The sequence below is a fragment of the Myxocyprinus asiaticus genome, chromosome 34 (assembly GCF_019703515.2).
Source record: "Myxocyprinus asiaticus isolate MX2 ecotype Aquarium Trade chromosome 34, UBuf_Myxa_2, whole genome shotgun sequence".
NCBI classification, from domain to species: domain Eukaryota; kingdom Metazoa; phylum Chordata; class Actinopteri; order Cypriniformes; family Catostomidae; genus Myxocyprinus; species Myxocyprinus asiaticus.
In genome coordinates, this window is record NC_059377.1 from 39,937,515 (window position 1) to 39,956,999 (window position 19,485).

The 19,485-nt window shown below is 36.7% G+C and overlaps 1 protein-coding gene across 2 annotated transcripts in view; it reads right to left on the minus strand.

The window, feature by feature from the left end:
* LOC127425540 (enhancer of filamentation 1-like) overlaps positions 1-19,485 on the minus strand; it is a 53,264-nt gene that overhangs the window by 17,514 nt on the left and 16,265 nt on the right. For both annotated transcript variants that reach the window (XM_051671648.1, XM_051671647.1), the window contains exon 2: positions 5,431-5,823. In XM_051671648.1, the coding sequence (XP_051527608.1) occupies positions 5,431-5,817 (387 nt within the window). In that variant the 5' untranslated portion in view covers positions 5,818-5,823. The remainder of the gene's footprint in view (positions 1-5,430; positions 5,824-19,485) is intronic.

Sequence of the window (19,485 nt, forward strand, 5' to 3'; positions counted from 1 at the left end):
TCGATTGAGCTGAAGCTGAGTATTGAACCTGGAAACCTCGTTCAATCTGCTTAAAGCCAACATCAAGCTTTGCCTTGACAAACTTTACCTATCTAGTTATTTTTATGATCACATCTGGAGAAATTACACACTTCACCTTTAAACTATTTAAATCTATTCACCAGCATTGGCAGTTTGGTCATAATTATGGTTTATCTGATTGGGAAGAAAAAAAAAAATCACCCTTTTAAGCCATTTCAAAGCAAATACATAAATACCAAGATATATTGAATATCGTCAAAAGGTTGAAAAATATCAAGATTTATTTTATTAACCTGCCCAACACCTTATAAAGTTGAGACAGCAAACACAGAATCTTGAATTAATGACAGATATTAAGGAAACAAGGAAAACAAATCTATTTGCTAATAAACTAGCAAACGTCTGAGTCACAGAACTAATGTTTTATTTATTTTGCAGCTACTACAGATTTCCTTAGAAGGGTGTGGTGGCTTGTGATCAGCCTATGCTTCCAACAGATCTTTGGGATATCTCCTGGAGACAGAGATGTGCAAACAAAAAATGTCTGGCTTAGCCATCTCAGACAAGACGTAAGGAGAACAAATCTTGGTCCGTAGTGATAACAGACACAACATTATGATTTATAATGTGACTCATGAAGAAAACGTAATCCTAAAAACACCTAAAAAAAGAAAAAAGTAGATCAGAAAGTGGAAGAAATCAGATGCATATGTGACTTAAAGACTGAAAATTCTGTTGTTGTTTGCTGTACTTTCAGGAAATATTATACAAAATATAACATTTTATGTTCCAGGGAAGAAAGGAAAATTTTGGAACAACATAAGGGTGAGTAAATGATGACAGAATTTTCATTTTTTCAATTTTCTTCCTTTTAAATGACTCTTTCTAATTTCTTTCTTTCTATTTAAAGTTGAAATTTGGATATAAAGTCTTAACCATCACACCGCCGCAAAAAGATGCTATCAATCCTATATTATCCATTAGAATAGTGTTTTACGTCACAAACAGCATCAATATCTGATGTCAAACAAACTCTAGGCACTGATGGGACAAAGATCTCATCTCTACCCATAAGGACCAGCTCTGTGAAGGACACTGTGTGGCTGTGTAAATCTTTGAGACAGCTCTTCCTTGGGCCAGGCTCTGGCTGGCATGAATAGGGCATCTGTGGGCAGCTTTAGATCACTGTACCCTGCGGGTCATGCAGGGACAGAACCGCCCTACTCAACAGAGCCTTTAGCAAACCAACCCTTACAGTGTGTCATTATGTGCCCAAATACAGCAGCGTGCCAGCACTAAACAATCATACAAAAGCTTTGGGTCTTAGTTTAACTGTACAACAACACAACTAGACACTTTCTGGAATCAAAAATCAACTTTAAATTCTAGAATTAGAATATGGTATTTACATTTTCAGAAGGTGGTGCTTTAACATGCTGAACTCCCAGCTATGATGATCTTACTTTATCATTATTTTCATTAGCAACAGCTCATAGAAGGGGATTGTTATGATTGCACAGAACAGGAAAGAGGAAACTGCTATTTTTGTTGCACTTTCCGCTATACCACACCTTTGTAACACACTTCAGATTCACCAATATCAGATTAAAATTCAACTAAACACTGTGTGGCACACCCCCTTACATCATGCTTAGAAGTGCTGGCCAACTGTTATGCCAACCTCAGTGCAAAACAACAAGGGAGTGCCATTATTCTGTATGCCAACTAACAAAACAGCAATACAAACCTCACTTAGCCAAAGGATAAGCCAACAAAACCCTGATTTCAATGCAAAGCTGCTTTTTAAGAGTGATCAAGATCATTTGGGGTGGACAGACTGTAAACTTGACCATCAACACTCCCGAACTCCAAACCTAGTTACTCTTAAATTCTTAAAGGAATATTCCATGTTTGGTACAAGTTAAGCTTAATCTACAGCATTTGTAGCATAATGCTGATTATTACAAAAATGTATTGCTGGTTGTTTTGTCCCTGCTTTTCTTTAAAAAAAAAAAAAAAAAAAAAAAAAGAAAGAAGGAAAATAAAGGTTTACAGTGAGACACTTACAATGGAAGTGAATGGGGCCAAGCCGGAAACGTTAAAATACTCACTGTTTCAAAAGTATAGCCACAAGACGTTAACAATATGTGTGTTAACATGATTTTAGTGTGATAAAATTACTTACTAAGCATTTTTGTGTAGACAGAAGGTCTACTGTGGCACAAGTCACCAAAAATTTTAGTGATGTTACGGGAGGAATGTGTCACAACACACAGTGCATCTCACCCTGCTGCATCTGGGGCTGCGTAGCCGCAGACCGGTCACAGTGACCATGATGACCCCTGTCTACTGCTGAAAGTGCCTACAATGAGCACTCGAGCATTGGAACTAGACTTTGGAGCAGTGAAAGAAATTTGCCTGGTCCGATGAGTCACGTGGACGGCCGTTTACCTGGGGAAGTGATGGCACCAGGATGCACTGTGGGAAGACGGCAAGCCGGTGGAGGGAGTGTGATGCTCTGGGCAATGTTCTGCTGGGAAATCTTGGGTCCAGCCATTCATGTGGACGTCAGTCTGACACGTGCCACCTACCTAAACATTGTTGCAGACCAGGTACACCCCTTCATGGCAATGGTATACCCTGATGGCAGTGGCCTTTTTCAGCAGGATAATGCACCCTGCCACACTGCACACATTGACTGGGAATGGTTTGAGGACCATGATGAAGAGTTCAAGGTGTTGCCCTGTCCTCCAAATTCCCCAGATCTCAATCCGATTAAGCATCTGTGGGATGTGATGAACCAACAAGTCTGATCAACGGCAGATCCACCTCGCAACATACAGATCTCGAAGGATCTGCTGCTAATGTCTTGGTGCCAGATAGCACAGGACACCTTCAGGGGTCTTGTAGAGTCCATGCCTCGGCGGGTCGGTGCTGTTTTGGCAGCACACGGAGGACCAACAGCTTATTAGGCAGGTGGTCATAATGTTTTGGCTCATCACTGTAAAATTATAAGCTTCACATTTATCCCTTTAAACCCTCCAAAAATGGCCGCATTCACATTCCATTGTACGTGCAACCTCAATCTTTGCTTTTTTATACAAAAGTAGGGACGAGTTGAAATCATTTTTTGTGGTAATCAACATTATGCCACAAATGCTGTGGATTGAACTTAATTTTTGAGCCCGAAATATTCCTTTACTGTCTAAAGCAGATTCTCTAACTCAAAATGAACAAACACAGACAAGATCTCAGATTTTACAGAAAAGTGTAAACACCATCACTCTGTATCGCTATCAAAACATTGATCCGTCTGTTTCTATTGTCAAATCGCAATATTTTATTTTTTTTGCCAAATTGAGCAGCACTACACTGTCTCTTTAAGTGGGTCCAGATTAAGCACCACTTTGGATGTGATGTATTTGTATATGTGGGTGAGATATTCAGAAGCCCCTTTATAAACAACTTTGGTAAAATTAGCATCTACAACTGTTGCAAGAAAATGAGGTGAAACAGTTATTAATAATGACACACAAAATCCCCTTCCTCTCTGTTAAACATACACGCACTTGCTCCATTTAGCTGCAGTATTGGCTATATCAGCATGTTCGGTAGCCTGATCTCTATTTATTTTTCCATCACTCTGCAGCTTTCCTGTTCAGCGAGTGTCAGTGCAGTCCAATGCATCGTCAGGACGTTATAAAACAGCTAAACTTAAAGTGTACTTAAAGTGCTTCTAGCCAGAAACAAAGACACTTTTAATCTGGACATTTATCTGATTTAAATATTTAAGATTCTGCACTAATTCTAGGTCAATAATCAAATGTAATCGAATTTGTGACATTGATCAAATTAACTCCTCTATACAAAAGCTTAGATTTCCTTACTTCCATTGAAGAACACAAGATGCTCTACGGAACATTCTCAAATCATGCTGGATAACATGATCATCAGGTTTTGCACAAACTTGTGGAGTCCATGCCAGTTTAAGTACATGCTGTCATTAAAGCTAAACGGGATATTTATGTACATTTTTCCATTCAAACTTTTACTCAACTTGTTAAGTTAATAATATAATTTCTTACGACTGAGTATTGATACAGATTTCCCAGTATGATTCCGATTCACACGCTCTCTATTGATGGGATTCATTTTGGTACATTTCAGTTATATTATCCATTTTGAATACATATAAAGATTTAATTTCATTTAGATACCACAGCAAAATAGTAAATAAATTGAATAAACATTGCTTTTTCAAGTTATCAAGTAATTATTCAAGACAAGTAAACACTAGTTAAGAACAGTGAAACAACTGTAGGAAATAGTGCTTTTTAACAGCGGTATCAAGCATTCAAAAAAGTATTCAGAAATTTGTAATTTCATTGGACAATCGTGATCAATGTAATGAAAACCCCTGGCATAGAGTAAAAGAAGATCTTGTGATTTTAAGAATCGATATACAAAAAAAATAAAAATAAGTAAATAAAAAATAATAATAATATATATATATATATTAGCCTATTTTTAAGATTTATGCATTTCACTTTCATAACAAAATTCCATCAAATTGTATTGTAAAAAAAATTACCAAATTAAATTAATCAAACCTAAAAAAAAATGTATGCATAAATCTACATTTTATATATTTATATGATATTTTATATAAATATATTTGAAAGTTTACTTACCTTTTTCTTTTTTTATTAAAGATTACTTAATTAAATTTGATGGAATTTTGTAATGAAACTGAAATGCGTACATTTTAAAATTCTATTATTTATTTATTTTTTTGTGTTTTGGGATCATTCGAACGGAGATTAATCCTATTTATTTTTTTTACCCACCCCATAATTGTAATGATTTTATATATATATATTTAATTAGAAAAGAATGCAAAATAGAAGCATTTTTATAGTGGTCTCAGATTTTAGACCCCACTGTACCAGTATATCAAATACTACAGTATTACCAACTAATAACTCCACAGTCCACAGTACATTTTTGTAAGTGCAAAGACTCATTCATATGAATTTGAAAGCACACTACACCAATAGACACATGTCAGACCATGTCAACATATGCTATACTTTTACCACAAATGCCAATGTAACCGTAATTACAAAGCAAGAGGTGAATGTCACTTTCTATTTACAGTTACGTTTAAAGGCTAGTGTATACTTAGTTTTTCCACATGCAATTCCGTCTTGAGCACGGTCGAGGGCTCAACCTTTCAAAGTATACTCTTTTCACACTTCGACTGCTTTAGCATAGTCAACATCAGGCACATGCGCTAACAATGAGCAAAGAATGCATAATGTGCTGATGACGAAATCTGCATCAAACGCATTGTGCATGAGATACACTTGCACAAAAAAACAAAGTATACTTTTTCCTTAAGGTTCCTACCTTGCAAGGAGTTCCATCCACAGCTAGTGCGCTTCTCTGTGGCACCTGATACACGTTGTTTGAAGGGGGGATCTGGTAGATGCCCTGTCCTTGAGGGCTCTGGTGGGAAGGGGGCACTTGGTACACACCTTGAGGGGTGAGCGGTCTCTGCTGAAGGCCGTGACCTTGTGGAGGGGAGGAGGAGGCAGAAGTCTGTCCATCAAACATGGGTCCGATAAGCAGTTTGAGGCGATTGCCGGGGGCAATACCCTGGCGACCGTGGAGCGAGCAGAGCCACCATCCTTCCAGGCCACCCGTATTCTGCTCGATGACGGTTAGGATGTCACCCTTCCGGAATGCCAGCTCTTCTGGGGATTCCGGGACGTTGTCATACAACGCCTTAGCCATAAGATTCTGTTAAGAGAAAAATAAATAATCATTCCTTTAGAAATTTCCGAAATAGCGCTTCTGATTATCACTAAGTGTTAGAGTGCAACCGCTAGGCCATGGCTCCAACCATGGCTCCAACTCCAACAAAGTCAGTGATGCACGCTCTTGGTATAATTCATGATCGTGCGTGGTGATTTTGGACATATTATGTGGGTTCTTGTGGGCTGAGATGTAAAATGACTCCTTGTAATATCACAATTCTGATGGCTAAAATACATCCCAGTAACTCTATCGGTGTAGTTTAGCGGTCTGCTGTGAGTTCCCTTCAAAAGCTGCCGTTTCATCCACAGCGCTTCGATAATAATTCAACGGCTGGCCGAGTCGACCCAGAACAGACTAGAAAAATAATCATAAAATCTGCTCGACTCCTCCATAGCCAAAACATTTCTCTGAGGGCCACGCTTTAAAACAGTCATTTAAAACTGCTGGGAGATAAAAACCCAGAGCATAAAATTCAGGTCATGTTGTGCCAGTACACAGTATAAGATCATTTCAGATCATGTCTTCAAACAACATTTCCATCTTGTATGAGGTAGAGGTTTAAAAGATTTTCTACATGTCTACAGTGTGTTTTTGAACTTTGAATTTAGTGAATAGCTGACTACAATACAGGGAATAGGGGATTACAACCAGATTCTCAAACTTGTGATTCAATTCAGCTCAGTTCAATTCAAATTTAAAGGAATGTTCAGGGTTTAATACAAGTGGAGCTCAATTAACCACATTTATGTGCATAATGCTGATTACCACAAAAATAATTTGGACTCGTCCCTCCTTTATTAAAAAAAGCAGATAAAGTCAGGCACTTGCAACGGAAGTGAATGGGGCCAGTCCATTAACGTTAAAATACTCACTGTTACAAAAGTATAGCCACAACATGTAGACGTTATATGTGTTAACATGATTTTAACCTTCCAGTATGTGTATAAAGTTATATCCAGTTCTATCAGGAAGACTTGCAGACTTGAGTGAAATTCAAGATGACATTTATTTGATGAATATAAAACAGAAATGTAATGTCTCTCGTTGGCGTAAGCCCCGTCTGGCGGTCCGAAGAAGTTGCTCTCGGAACCGTCATATCCTGCCGGATATAGGAGGCTGGGGCGAGGAGCCTACCCCTGTGCAGGACGGGACTCGACTTGTGGTGGTGGGGTGGTGGAGGTTGCTGTGTTAGCACAACTGGAACAGCAATGCGATAGAATGTGAGCAGACTTATAAAGCAATGGCTTACATGTGATTGGCTAGGAGTTGCCTAGCTAATGGTGCGATGATGTACAGCTGCTAGTCTTCCCGCTAGAACTACGCCGCGCTTACATTTCCGGTATTACAGGGTTTCAATGCCATAGCATTAAAGTTGTAATATTGCATATAAGTTTACAAATCATGTTACCATGTATAATGTTTACATATTGTGGCTAAACCTTTGAAACAGTGAGTATTTTTGCATTTATGGACTGTCCCTATTCACTTAAATGCCTTACTGTAACCACAGAAATATTTTTTTTTGTCAAAATCAACATTAGGCCAATTATATTATTATATTTACATTCCATTTAAATTCAGTTCAAATTAAATTCATTTCTGTGAGAATAACTTTCTGTGGGCCTTGTGTTTTTGCATTTCTAAGGTATTCAGTGTGTAAATGGGTCGAATGATATGGGTGTTTCATTGGTTGATCCAGATACCAATATATAGAGGGTTAACCTCGTGCGACCCCGCGTCCACATGCGTGGACGTTATATTTTGGCTTCGCTATACGCAACGCATATTTTCATTTCATTTAAACCAACTAATCTCAGTTCAGGAGACTCTGTGCTATCAGTAAAGGGTTGAACTTTCAACGTGCAGAGTCATGTGACAAAACAACATGGCGGCGATTGCAGAGGAGTGTGTGTTTGGTTGAAATGCCAACAAAACTACATCTTGTTTGAGTCAAAAGATTAAAGTCTCTAGTTTCATCCGATGTGCCATTTTTTAAATTTTAGCGATTTATCACGAAACGCCATGCCGTTAAACACAATGACCACATTCGTGGACTGTATGCTCAGTTTCAGATAAAATATCCCATATTCACTGTGCATTATCACATTGGGAATCAATGGATGCATCCAAAAACTGGAAAATGTTGCTTTCAGAAGCTTTATATGGAGTTTAGATGAAAATAAGGTGCATATGAAACTGTTCTGAGACCAGTGCAGACAGACAGCACACTGGAGGTAAAGTCATTCACTAAATAGGGAGCAAAGGAGCATCATATAGCTCTATATGCAGCTAAGTGCATTCAATCCTAAAATCCGACCAAAAGTTCAGTTTCAGGCTGCAGATGATGTTTGGACCACTCAACATGTTTGGCAGACATGAGACAATGGTAATCAGTACATAGATTCAGAATTTATAATGTATCATTTTATTTTAACATGGTTGGCAGTGATTGGATGATACTGACCATTAACCAATACTCCTGGAAACACAATAAACAACTTGATAAAAAAAAAAAATCTGACTTTCTATACATTGGTATTATTTTAAATTTCACAACTTAGTCTCACTGTCCACATATGTTGACATACATATTTAGGAAAACTATTTGGTCTAAAAAAATGTTTATTATTAATATTTTTATTTATTTTTTGCATGTTTCTTAGGGGCTACTAGTTAAAATCAAAAAGGGGAATGGAAACTGCACACAGCAGTCATGCAGGGGTCTCAGAAGGTTAAATATGTAATGTTAATGATAATACAAGAAATAACAATTCATAATAGTAAAATCTGAAACTTTCTTTTACACAGTATTAATCAAATTCACTCAAAAACATTTGAAAACAGAAAATGACCATTGTCAAGGCTGTCACTAGAATTTGAAAATGGCACAATGGGGACACAGTTATCAGGCAGTGACTATAATCTCTAAATTGTCAAATATCAGATGATTATTTTACCGGCCAAGCCAATATATCGTCTATTACTTGTGTAAACATTCTAACTCTCCCCTGACCAAATACTAGCAGTGCTACACACACTACCTTCACTCTGAACAGTGTGTCTATCAGCTTTTCCTTCAGTTCTGTCTTAGTCTAGAGTGTGTTTGTGACTTCGTGTACTTTTCCCACAATACTAAGTAAACTGGTTCCCACGTGAACCTTCCTGTTTGAGCAGCATCATTATCTCTGATTGGGCGTCTGGTCGTATGGCTATTGTCTCACATTCATGGCCTCGGTCACCCACATTAGGGCATGACAACAGCTCCTGCCGAGAAAACCGCAGCTTGCTAATACAGTGAGTTTAAGAACGTGACCTCTAGGGTCACCGGTGTCTAATAGGAGCGTTCTGTGTTTGTGTCTTCCTTTCAGCTAGTTGAAGGCTTATATGCTTAGAAATAATGAAAATACATTTTAAAACAAACAGAACGCATTGAACAGGAAGCAGCTCTAGCAGGAAACCAACCAAAGCATAAGAAGACATTATTATGTATCTATTTAAACAATAAAGACCTTGTATTTTGAACTTTTAAAGAAAGTGTGAATGGTGCTTTCATGTGAAAAACTCACCACCAAGATGTCAGGATGTTCTGAGTGGTTGCCAAGGCACTGTTACATGGTTGCTAGGGCATCGCTAGGTGGTAACTTACTGGCTCAAGTAAAAAAAAAAGCCTACCCTAAAGTCTATATTTTTGTCCCAATACTGTATATTTCTCCTTCATAGTAGGGATTTCAGGTCCATTTTATCATCTGCCAGGTGAAAATAGTAGTATGTTTGATCGCTTAAAAAATGAAAAGCTCACCTCTTCTCAACAAGCCACAAAATCTGAGGTATCATTCACATCAGTAGTATGAGCAATTGTAATAGTGAGGTTTGCTTTAGCAAGTAACTCTAAATATCATACAAATGAATACTTAGTAGAACCGAAGTGTTGAAGAGCGTGCGACAGTGATGGTGAGATCAAGTGTTCAAACCATCCTCGCTGTTGTCCCCTCCACACATGCAGTGTCAAAATCTGCAAGCAGAAGTGGCATGAAAATATTCTATCCATAGCATTTACTACAACTATCACTTTCATACACATTTCCTCTTATGCAAATTTTCAGTGCAAAAGAAGAAATTGCTTAGCGCTACAAAAACACAATGGACTTGGAGCTTTCAGCTCATGTTTCGAGCTCTAATCGAGTCTCTAATCGACTCCATTTCTGATCTGTAAGACCTCTCTAAACCAGCTTTAAGCTAGCTTCAACTGTTTCAACTCTGACCGTGAAAGAAAATCAGCATTTTCTGCATTGAAATTACATTCCAGTCTCTCATGGTTGTGATAATCTTTTAATCTCACTTCCACCTGAATTCCATTCAATGAGGTCTGACGCAATAGCTTTGGGAGACCACAAGGAGGCAAAGTAACATTTACAGAAGCCGGTGGCGGCATGAATAAGGCATCACACACACATCACAAGCTGATGGCAGTCCAAAGTTACAAAGGTTTCTGTACTTCTTCAAGAATGAACAGAGTGACATTGATGAGTTTGCAGGTTAGTGTATGAAACTAGTGTAACTGTGCAAACTAAACAATTAGGAATGGCGACGTTTATTATGCAATTTCCCTATATGTTGCATTGAACAGGTCTTTCAATCAAGCTGTCAAACCACAAAAAGACATACTTGTAACTGAAAATACATTGTGTAGGCTGTATGAAAAATACTTATACACAATATATAATCCAGTAATGACTATAGTAAATAATCTATGTCCTTTCATAATGATTTGCGAGTAATTTAATTAAAAAAACTATGTGAGGTGAGCTCCATGGCACTGCAGAATTTTTAACAGCCTCCGAAGACGACAAGCGTTCGCGGTATGTATGTACCTTTACATAAAATAATTGTTTCGAAATTTAAAACACGCCATGTCCAGACACGTTTGGTGCGTGACCCACTCTAATTTACCCTGCCGTTCACACTCTCCCATAGTTGTGCTGAGAAATATTTCTGAAAACACAAAGACTATTATGCAACGAGCAGCCCTAATTATATCTGAAAAAATCCAGATATATATATCGATGATCGTAGGGAAAATCTTACGATTATCCATGAATGAAAATTTTATCTAATTACAAGTATGTGATTTTTTGTAATCTGATTACAGATTACATGTAATCCGATACTACCCATGACTGATGAGACACACAAAATTGGTTAAACGAAATGAAAATTTCTCACACAATATTGGATCTCATGAATGCTTTGGCCATCTTTTGGCTATAGGAACGCCAGCGGCAACCTGCATTTTACATTGCTGATTGGATGAGGTTCAAAACGTACACTTTAGAAAGTGTTCAAAACAAGCAGAGTTGCTCTTTGCGTAAGAGCCTGGCCTAAATTTAGCTTTCTGCATCTGGAGCACCTGGATGCAATGCCTTTTACATCACCTCTCTGCTCAGAGACTTTTGGGAAACTCATGACTCATCCTGTTCTAAATAAAGATATTTTCTGTGGCAAGACAGTTTGTTTTTGTATAATCAACACTGGAGATTGCCCATAGGCCTATGACGAGGAATATGTGCTAAATGATGCCAAAATATGAAGCTCTTACACAACCAAATTACTACTGTACGGGAGTCTCCACCTTCTTAAGTACACTCTCATTGGGTGGTTTTGGCTTCACCACAGAAAAAAACATTGGGGTTGATTAACTAAATGCATACTAGTTAAAAATTCCCCTAACGTCACCGCCAGTCACCAACATGTTGCAGAATTCTGTACCCTCAGAGTGCAAAAAGCGCTATGCAAACAAAGGTAATGGTTTTGCCCAATTAACAACCCCCTACCTTGTGAAAAGTGGTGTGTTCCAGTGGTGAAATGAAGCGGTGAGAAATTAAGGCCAGCTCACTTTAACATTTCCCTGAGGGGAGGGCGGTCTGAGCAGGACGACTGAAACAGCACCTTTTTTTCCTCATTTCACTTGCGTAAATATAGACGATAATTATGATAACGACTCAAATTGAGAGTAAGATACGTGCGAGGAATCAGGTTGAAAAAAACGTATTTTCGATAGCTAAACACTCCCAGTACAACAGTTCTCTGTTTACTTTGGATAATTATTGCATTCCTCTTACTTCATAGTTTAACTTGACTATTATCGCTTATTATGAGGCAAAACAGAATTTAAGGGTAAATGACTAAAATAACAGGTCACACACTGTGACTTAGGGAAAGATGGTAGTTGCATGAAAGTTTATTTGCTTTTAGCAAGCAGTGAAAATAATGGGAACAATATGGGATCAATATTTACATGCCCCAAGCCAAAACAAAATATAGAGTGCTCAATCAATGTTCTTTGACGTACAGTAAAGTTACACGTGAACACCAGGGCTAGAACAGGAATCAACATGAGGGAGGATATTGTGGACCTTTATGGAACGATGTTACATAACACACTGTGAATTGAAAAGACTCTAGATTCCAGAAGGTCATCTTTTATTAACTCTTTTTGGTCATATGTATCTGATATCTTGGCAAGTATATTGGAATTCTGTCTTTGCAAACACTGACAGGATCAATCTCACAAAAACATGTCACATTTCACTCCAAAAACAAAACTATATTTTTCTTAAGAAAATGAAGCATATTATAGGAAAATTAAAATGCTCACAAAATGTATAAATACTTTAAAATTAATCTTTCTTTTTTTAATATGACAATATTGACAATTACAAGGTTTTTTTGCATTACAGTAATAATTAATTGTCAGAAAATTAATGTCACAGTGCAAAAATCATAATGATCCTAAAAATAGACTCCACTTTCTATAAGCAAATTATTATTTCTTATTTAGTTCTTTTGACTTTGGGGTGAAACATGAGCCGGACATTTTCTTGACAGGTTTCATAAGATAATAAGATAACAGATGAGCTAAAAGATCAACTTAGACAAAAAAATAGGGCTGGTATTGATACAGATTTCAAGATTTTATTAGATTCCGATTGACAAGATTTAAACATATGAAAGAAATTCTCTCTCAGCTAATGTTATTAATTATACTGAGGACCTTCTAACTCGGTACATAACGAAAATATTAATTCTACAGATTTATTTTCTCATTAGATTTCATCAATGTGGTCACATTTTAGCTTATTAAAAATGTACAAATTCTTAGTATTTCATCAATAAATATGTCTCGAAATTGTATATACTATATTGCATTTACTGTACTGTATATATTGTGTTACATGTTTATTGTTTACATGCATAATATGTACTATTTACACTGTATTTACATGAATTTGTAGAACACGTGCTAAATCAGTACTGTCTCTTTAAGAATAGTGGCAGTTCAGAGAGTGTTTTGGATAAGCGCACACTAATGGCTTTTTTTTACCGCATCTGTGCTATGTATAATTGGGTAAAAATGTTGATTTTTTTCTGATTCATCCAGATCTTCATTTGAACAATTTCGATAATGATTCTTAAATCCCAAGATTGATCTTTTACTCTACACTCTATAATGCTTATCGGCTATTATCTGCAAATTATCGACCAAATTAAAACCATGAGCATATCGGTAATAAGAATGAAAACGGCGATATGAAAAACCGATGGTTTATTTATAATTAATTAGTAACACAATTTGTAAAAACTCTGTGAACTGAAATCCACAATCTAGAAATAATAACAGCCACATTATGTACAGTTGAAGTCAGAAGTTTACATATACCTTAGCCAAATACATTTGAACTCAGTTTTTCACAATTCCTGACATTTAATCATAGAAAACATTCCCTGTCTTAGGTCAGTTAGGATCACTACTTTATTTTAAGAATGTGAAATGTCAGAATAATAGTAGAGAGAATTATTTATTTCAGCTTTTATTTCTTTCATCACATTCCCAGTGGGTCAGAAGTTTACATACACTTTGTTAGTATTTGGTAGCATTGCCTTTAAATTGTTTAACTTGGGTCAAACATTTGGGTTGCCTTCCACAAGCTTCTCACAATAAGTTGCTGGAATTTTGGCCCATTCCTCCAGACAGAACTGGTGTAACTGAGTCAGGTTTGTAGGCCTCCTTGCTCACACATGCTTTTTCAGTTCTGTCCACAAATTTTCTATCGGACTGAGGTCAGGGCTTTGTGATGGCCACTCCAATACCTTGACTTTATTGTCCTTAAACCATTTTGCAATAACTTTGGAGGTATGCTTGGGGTCATTGTCCATTTGGAAGATCCATTTGCGACCGAGCTTTAGCTTCCTGGCTGAAGTTGCTTCAATATATCCACATAATATTCCTTCCTCATGATGCCATCTATTTTGTGAAGTGCACCAGTCCCTCCTGCAGCAAAGCACCCCCACAACATGATGCTGCCACCCCCATGCTTCACGGTTGGGATGGTGTTCTTTGGCTTGCAAGCCTCCCCTTTTTTCCTCCAGACATAACAATGGTCATTATGACCATCAACAGTTCAAATTTTGTTTCATCAGACCAGAGGACATTTCTCCAAAAGTAAGATCTTTGTCCCCATGTGCACTAGCAAACTGTAGTCTGGCTTTTTTATGGCGGTTTTGCAGCAGCCTTTCAGGTTATGTCGATATAGGACTTGTTTTACTGTGGATATAGATACCTGTCTACCTGTTTCCTCCAGCATCTTCAAAGGGTCCTTTGCTGTTGTTCTGGGATTGATTTGCACTTTTCGCCCCAAACTGCGTTCATCTCTAGGAGACAGAATGCATCTCCTTCCTGAGCGGTATGATTGCTGCGTGGTCCCATGGTGTTTATACTTGCATACTATTGTTTGTACAGATGAACATGGTACCTTCAGGCATTTGGAAATTGCTCCCAAGGATGAACCAGACTTGTGGAGGTCCACAATTTCCTTTCTGAGGTCTTGGCTGATTTCGTTTGATTTTCCCATGATGTCAAGCAAAGCGGCACTGAGTTTGAGGGTAGGCCTTAAAATACATCCACAGGTACACCTCCAATTCAGTACACCTCCTATCAGAAGCTAACTGGCTAATTGCCTAAAGGCTTGACATCATTTTCTGGAATTTTCCAAGCAGCTTAAAGGCACAGTTAACTTAGTGTATGTAAACTTCTGACCCACTGAAATTGTGATATAGTCAATTAAAAGTGAAATAATCTGTCTGTAAACAACTGTTTCTGTCATGCACATTTGAAATCTGTGGAGTGGTTAAAAAAATAGTTTAAATGACTTCAACCTAAGTGTATGTAAACTTCTGACATCAACTGTAAAAGGGTTTGCACTCCTAAGAGCATGTAATATTACATTTGTATTCTTTCTCACATTAATGTGGAAAAAACACCATAAAAGAACGTGACATTTGTGAAAACGGCACTTACCTATAGGCTGCATGATGAGGGAAACCATTCAAAACACTTTGAAACCTGCAGACTGTGTACCTCTTTGTACATTTTTATATGCATTCCTAAGCAAAACAGTGATCTGATGACAAAATATGGTAAGTTGCTAAATATCGGTATCGGCCTATAGGTTTTTTGTTAAAATCGGTATCATATCGTCCAAAAAATGTCATATCTGTGCATCCCTAATAAAAATATAAAGTAACATCAGTTAGACTTCAGTTTAGCAAACAGCTGCCTATGACAATGAAATGTTTTGCAGCATATAAAACAAACTGATCCTTCGGTAATCAAAGTATGATCATTCAAAGCGAAGGATATGACACAGACAGCACACATTACACAAGGCTAAAATCTGTTTAAAATCTGGTGGTTTATACATTGACTTTCTGGGAACTGCCACCCGACCCAAGGGGGCAGATAACATCGTGACACATTTTTTGACAACGTTACAGTGGCTGTGCCAAGTCCCACCTTGCATTTTGACCAATCAGTAAGAGGCTTGAAGGGGCCACAAAAGAAATAGTTGTCTCATTTCAGTGATTGAGTGACGTCTGTGTTAGTTATACTAATCATATCCTCTGTGCTGTGAATCAGCGATCGCCCACACTAAAGCCGGCAAGACTTACGACACCAGCACAAAAAAACCCACCCACCCACCAACCAACTAACAAACACCCCAAACAGAGCCCTGCCAACACATCAACCTCAAAGAATTTAACCAGACAGAGGAGGCTTTTCCTCTAACACATTTAAACCACAATAGCATTTCTTTAAACCCTCTAAGCATTTGCAGTATTGATAGTTTTGTTGTGAGTATGCCATACACAAGAACATAGTAGCACTTAGAGTATTAGGGGTGGGCAGTATGACCAAAACCTTATTTCACACCACGGTATGAGTAGCCTAATTTTATATCATGGTAACAGTATATATCATAAATACTGCTATTTGTTTTTTCTGGAAATTCAATTCTATGTATATAAAATTATTTATAGGGATGTGCCCGAAGCCAAATACCTTATTCGTAAAGGCACGAATAATGACTTCAAAAGGAATAACGGATTCATCCAAATAATATAAAAAATATTTGTTTAACTGATTATCCAAGAAGCACAAGGATAAAGCGACATTTTAAATAAACATATACAAAATGACAACAAATTTATGAATCTGTGCAGCCAATATTTATAAAGTGTAAACCTTATGAATGAAAATATGCACGTTGTGATTTCAGATCGGATGGGCGCAGTCTCGACTCCGTATGCGGTCTCTGTCAATTGTGCGTGTCTGATGCTTATCAAGTGTAACATTAAGATCCGACATCATATACACTTTCCACTTCTTGAAATGTCTTTGTTAATGTATCAAATGTTTCACACGTGATTCCCATGTATTTATTTATAGCCTAAACCTGAGCGGGATGTTAAAAGCTGACCTGAAGTGATGATTTCACGTTGAAGCCCGTCTATCCGTCTCTTAAAGTTGACCACAAATTATCTGATTAAGACTTTATTCCAAAAAAAAAAAAAAGTTTAAATGCTCCATAGATTATTCATCTATTAGGAATATTCCTCCTTATGTAAAATGAAGAAACTGAAACATTCTCCATCTTTTTTTTCCTTCTTCTTCTTTAAACTGTACTACCTCTGGTATGGAGCTATATACAATTTACAATATTATTATTATTATTTAACTAAATAATGGTGACTTATCGTATAAAAATTCCTTATAGATTTAAGAGACTTTCACCTGTTTGTAGGCTATATTGATTTATTTTCATTTCTTTTAATGTTTCAATTTGTATTTATTATTCACTGCAAAATGTGTGCTTGACATTTCATATTTTGCGTGACACTTTCTGCCTTAAGAATAATGTTGTTATACATGCACAGACAAAAGAAAATTCTGTTTCATGCAGATATTAATATCTGAAATACCAGGAGAAACCACAGTGAACATCATATTCCACAGGTAATGTAGCCTACAAACTCAGCTTCATCTGGTAAGAAAAAAAAAAGAATAAAATAATATATATTTTTAAATAATTGCTGTATAATAATAATAATAATAATAATAATACTTATTTTTATTAGGCTATTATTATGAAAAGGCATATGCAAGGCATATTTTATTAATAGAAACTATACATTTAAAAATGGGCATTTCAATTAGTTTTGACGCACTTCCGGTTTAAGCCCCGCCCACTCCCGGTTCTAACCGAGTACAGAGACAGATACAGATAATTTTGTCATATGAACAGATACAGATACAGATAATGGCTTCGCTGCACACCCCTAATTATTTATATATTAAATGACATGTAATGCCCATTTTTGGATGATCAAGTGAATTTTCTCTTAATTTGGAACTTAATGGACGCAAATCAAAAGATACGATTATTCAGAACAATTGAATAAGTCAGTGCGAAAACAGCTTCACATTATGTAACACTTGAGTTAAAAAATAACGACTCAAAATAGTACAACTAATATTTTTAAAAGGATAGCTCCAACTTTAAATTCTGATTAGATGACCAAATTCAAAGCCATTGAAAAAAAGCCAATATACATGTACGTTCACTTGTGATCACATTAGTTGAATTTTATAATAATGCACCAAGTGAATTTGTCAACTGTAAACAACATTAACTATGCTTTACATTGTGCTTAACAACCATAACAATTACGAACAATTTTGTGCTCTATATTTCCGCATTAATCCATATTTCTTTGCCGTTTCATAGCGTAAATAACATACTGTAAGACTGATAGCTGCATATACCTCAAGCATAGAAAAAAGCAAAATCTCTAGTAGTTGACACATTTCTATCGCCACACTGTATATACCGGCATATGGCCTATAGCCGTAACACTGTAAGTGCCCAAAAACTGGCAAATTTTGTGAATAATTACTGAAAACAAGACCTGGATTGTTGTAGGCGGGGCGAAATAACATGTTCTTCAAAACTCATAAGTTCAGTCCAATAAAAGACAGAGGAATTACGTTTTGCAACTTAACTGCATATTAAAGCAACCATAGCCTTGTTTAATATACTTTTCTGCTCTTATCTCTTTATTAAAAACACTAACAACCTCATAAAATGGTCTAGAAAGTTTTGTACCACCCTTTAGCCTGAAGCTAGCATTGTAGCATCCCAAACACTACTGCCAGTTTCATATTTTGTTCACATCCTGCAGATCAAGAAACATAAGGCTAATGTTATAAATGTTGACTTGACCCCTATCAAGTGTCTTTTTTAAATGTTACCTAATCATTAGGTAGCTGTAAGTGCAAAATATTGCAAAATGCCATTTTTGTAAGCAGTGTTTGCTTTAACACCATCAGGCCTGCATAAACTGAATGAGGCTTATTCTACACAGTGCAAATGGAGTGAAAGGTAACTGGGTTCATTCATTTGGTGGAAGATAGTTTAAGACATAATCCCACCAAAACAGCGAGTGCCTTGGATGTGTGATAGATTTATGATGTCACAGCAGGGGCAGTCTTTCAAGTGCGGGAAATTCACCCCCAAATGTCATCTTAATTTCACACTTCACGAGAAAGCCTGTAGTGGTCTGAGCTGGCTGTAAATTACTATCAAAGGATTTTGGGTCAATGGGGCAACCATGTTTCGCTCTGACAAGTCTAAATGGAGGAAAAAGAAAAAAACATATGTCATTCAAAACCACTGTGTGCCAAAAGACAAACAACAAAAACAGCACCTGTTATGTATTTAAGAGGCCTGTAGGACAAAAAGAAAAGGCATTTATATATATATATATATATATATTTATTTAAATCTTTAATCAAAAAATGTCAAATATATTTTTTCCAGATTTTTTTTTTTTAGATGCATCTTACAGTATACATAAATGGCCAAGAATATATCAGGAAAAATATATTGCTAATATAGGTCTTAAAAAGCACTCAATACATACACTACCGGTCAAAAGTTTTGAAACACTTGACTGAAATGTTTCTCATGATCTTAAAAATCTTTTGATCTGAAGGCGTATGCTTAAATGTTTGAAATTAGTTTTGTAGACAAAAATATAATTATGCCACCATATTAATTTCATTATTAAAAAAAATAATTAAAAGAAAAGTTTTTGAAATTGATGACTTGGACCAAATAATAAAGAAAAGCAGCCAATAAGTGCCCAACATAGATGGGAACTCCTTCAATACTGTTTAAAAAGCATCCCAGGGTGATACCTCAAGAAGTTGGTTGAGAAAATGTCAAGAGTACATGTCTGCAAATTCTA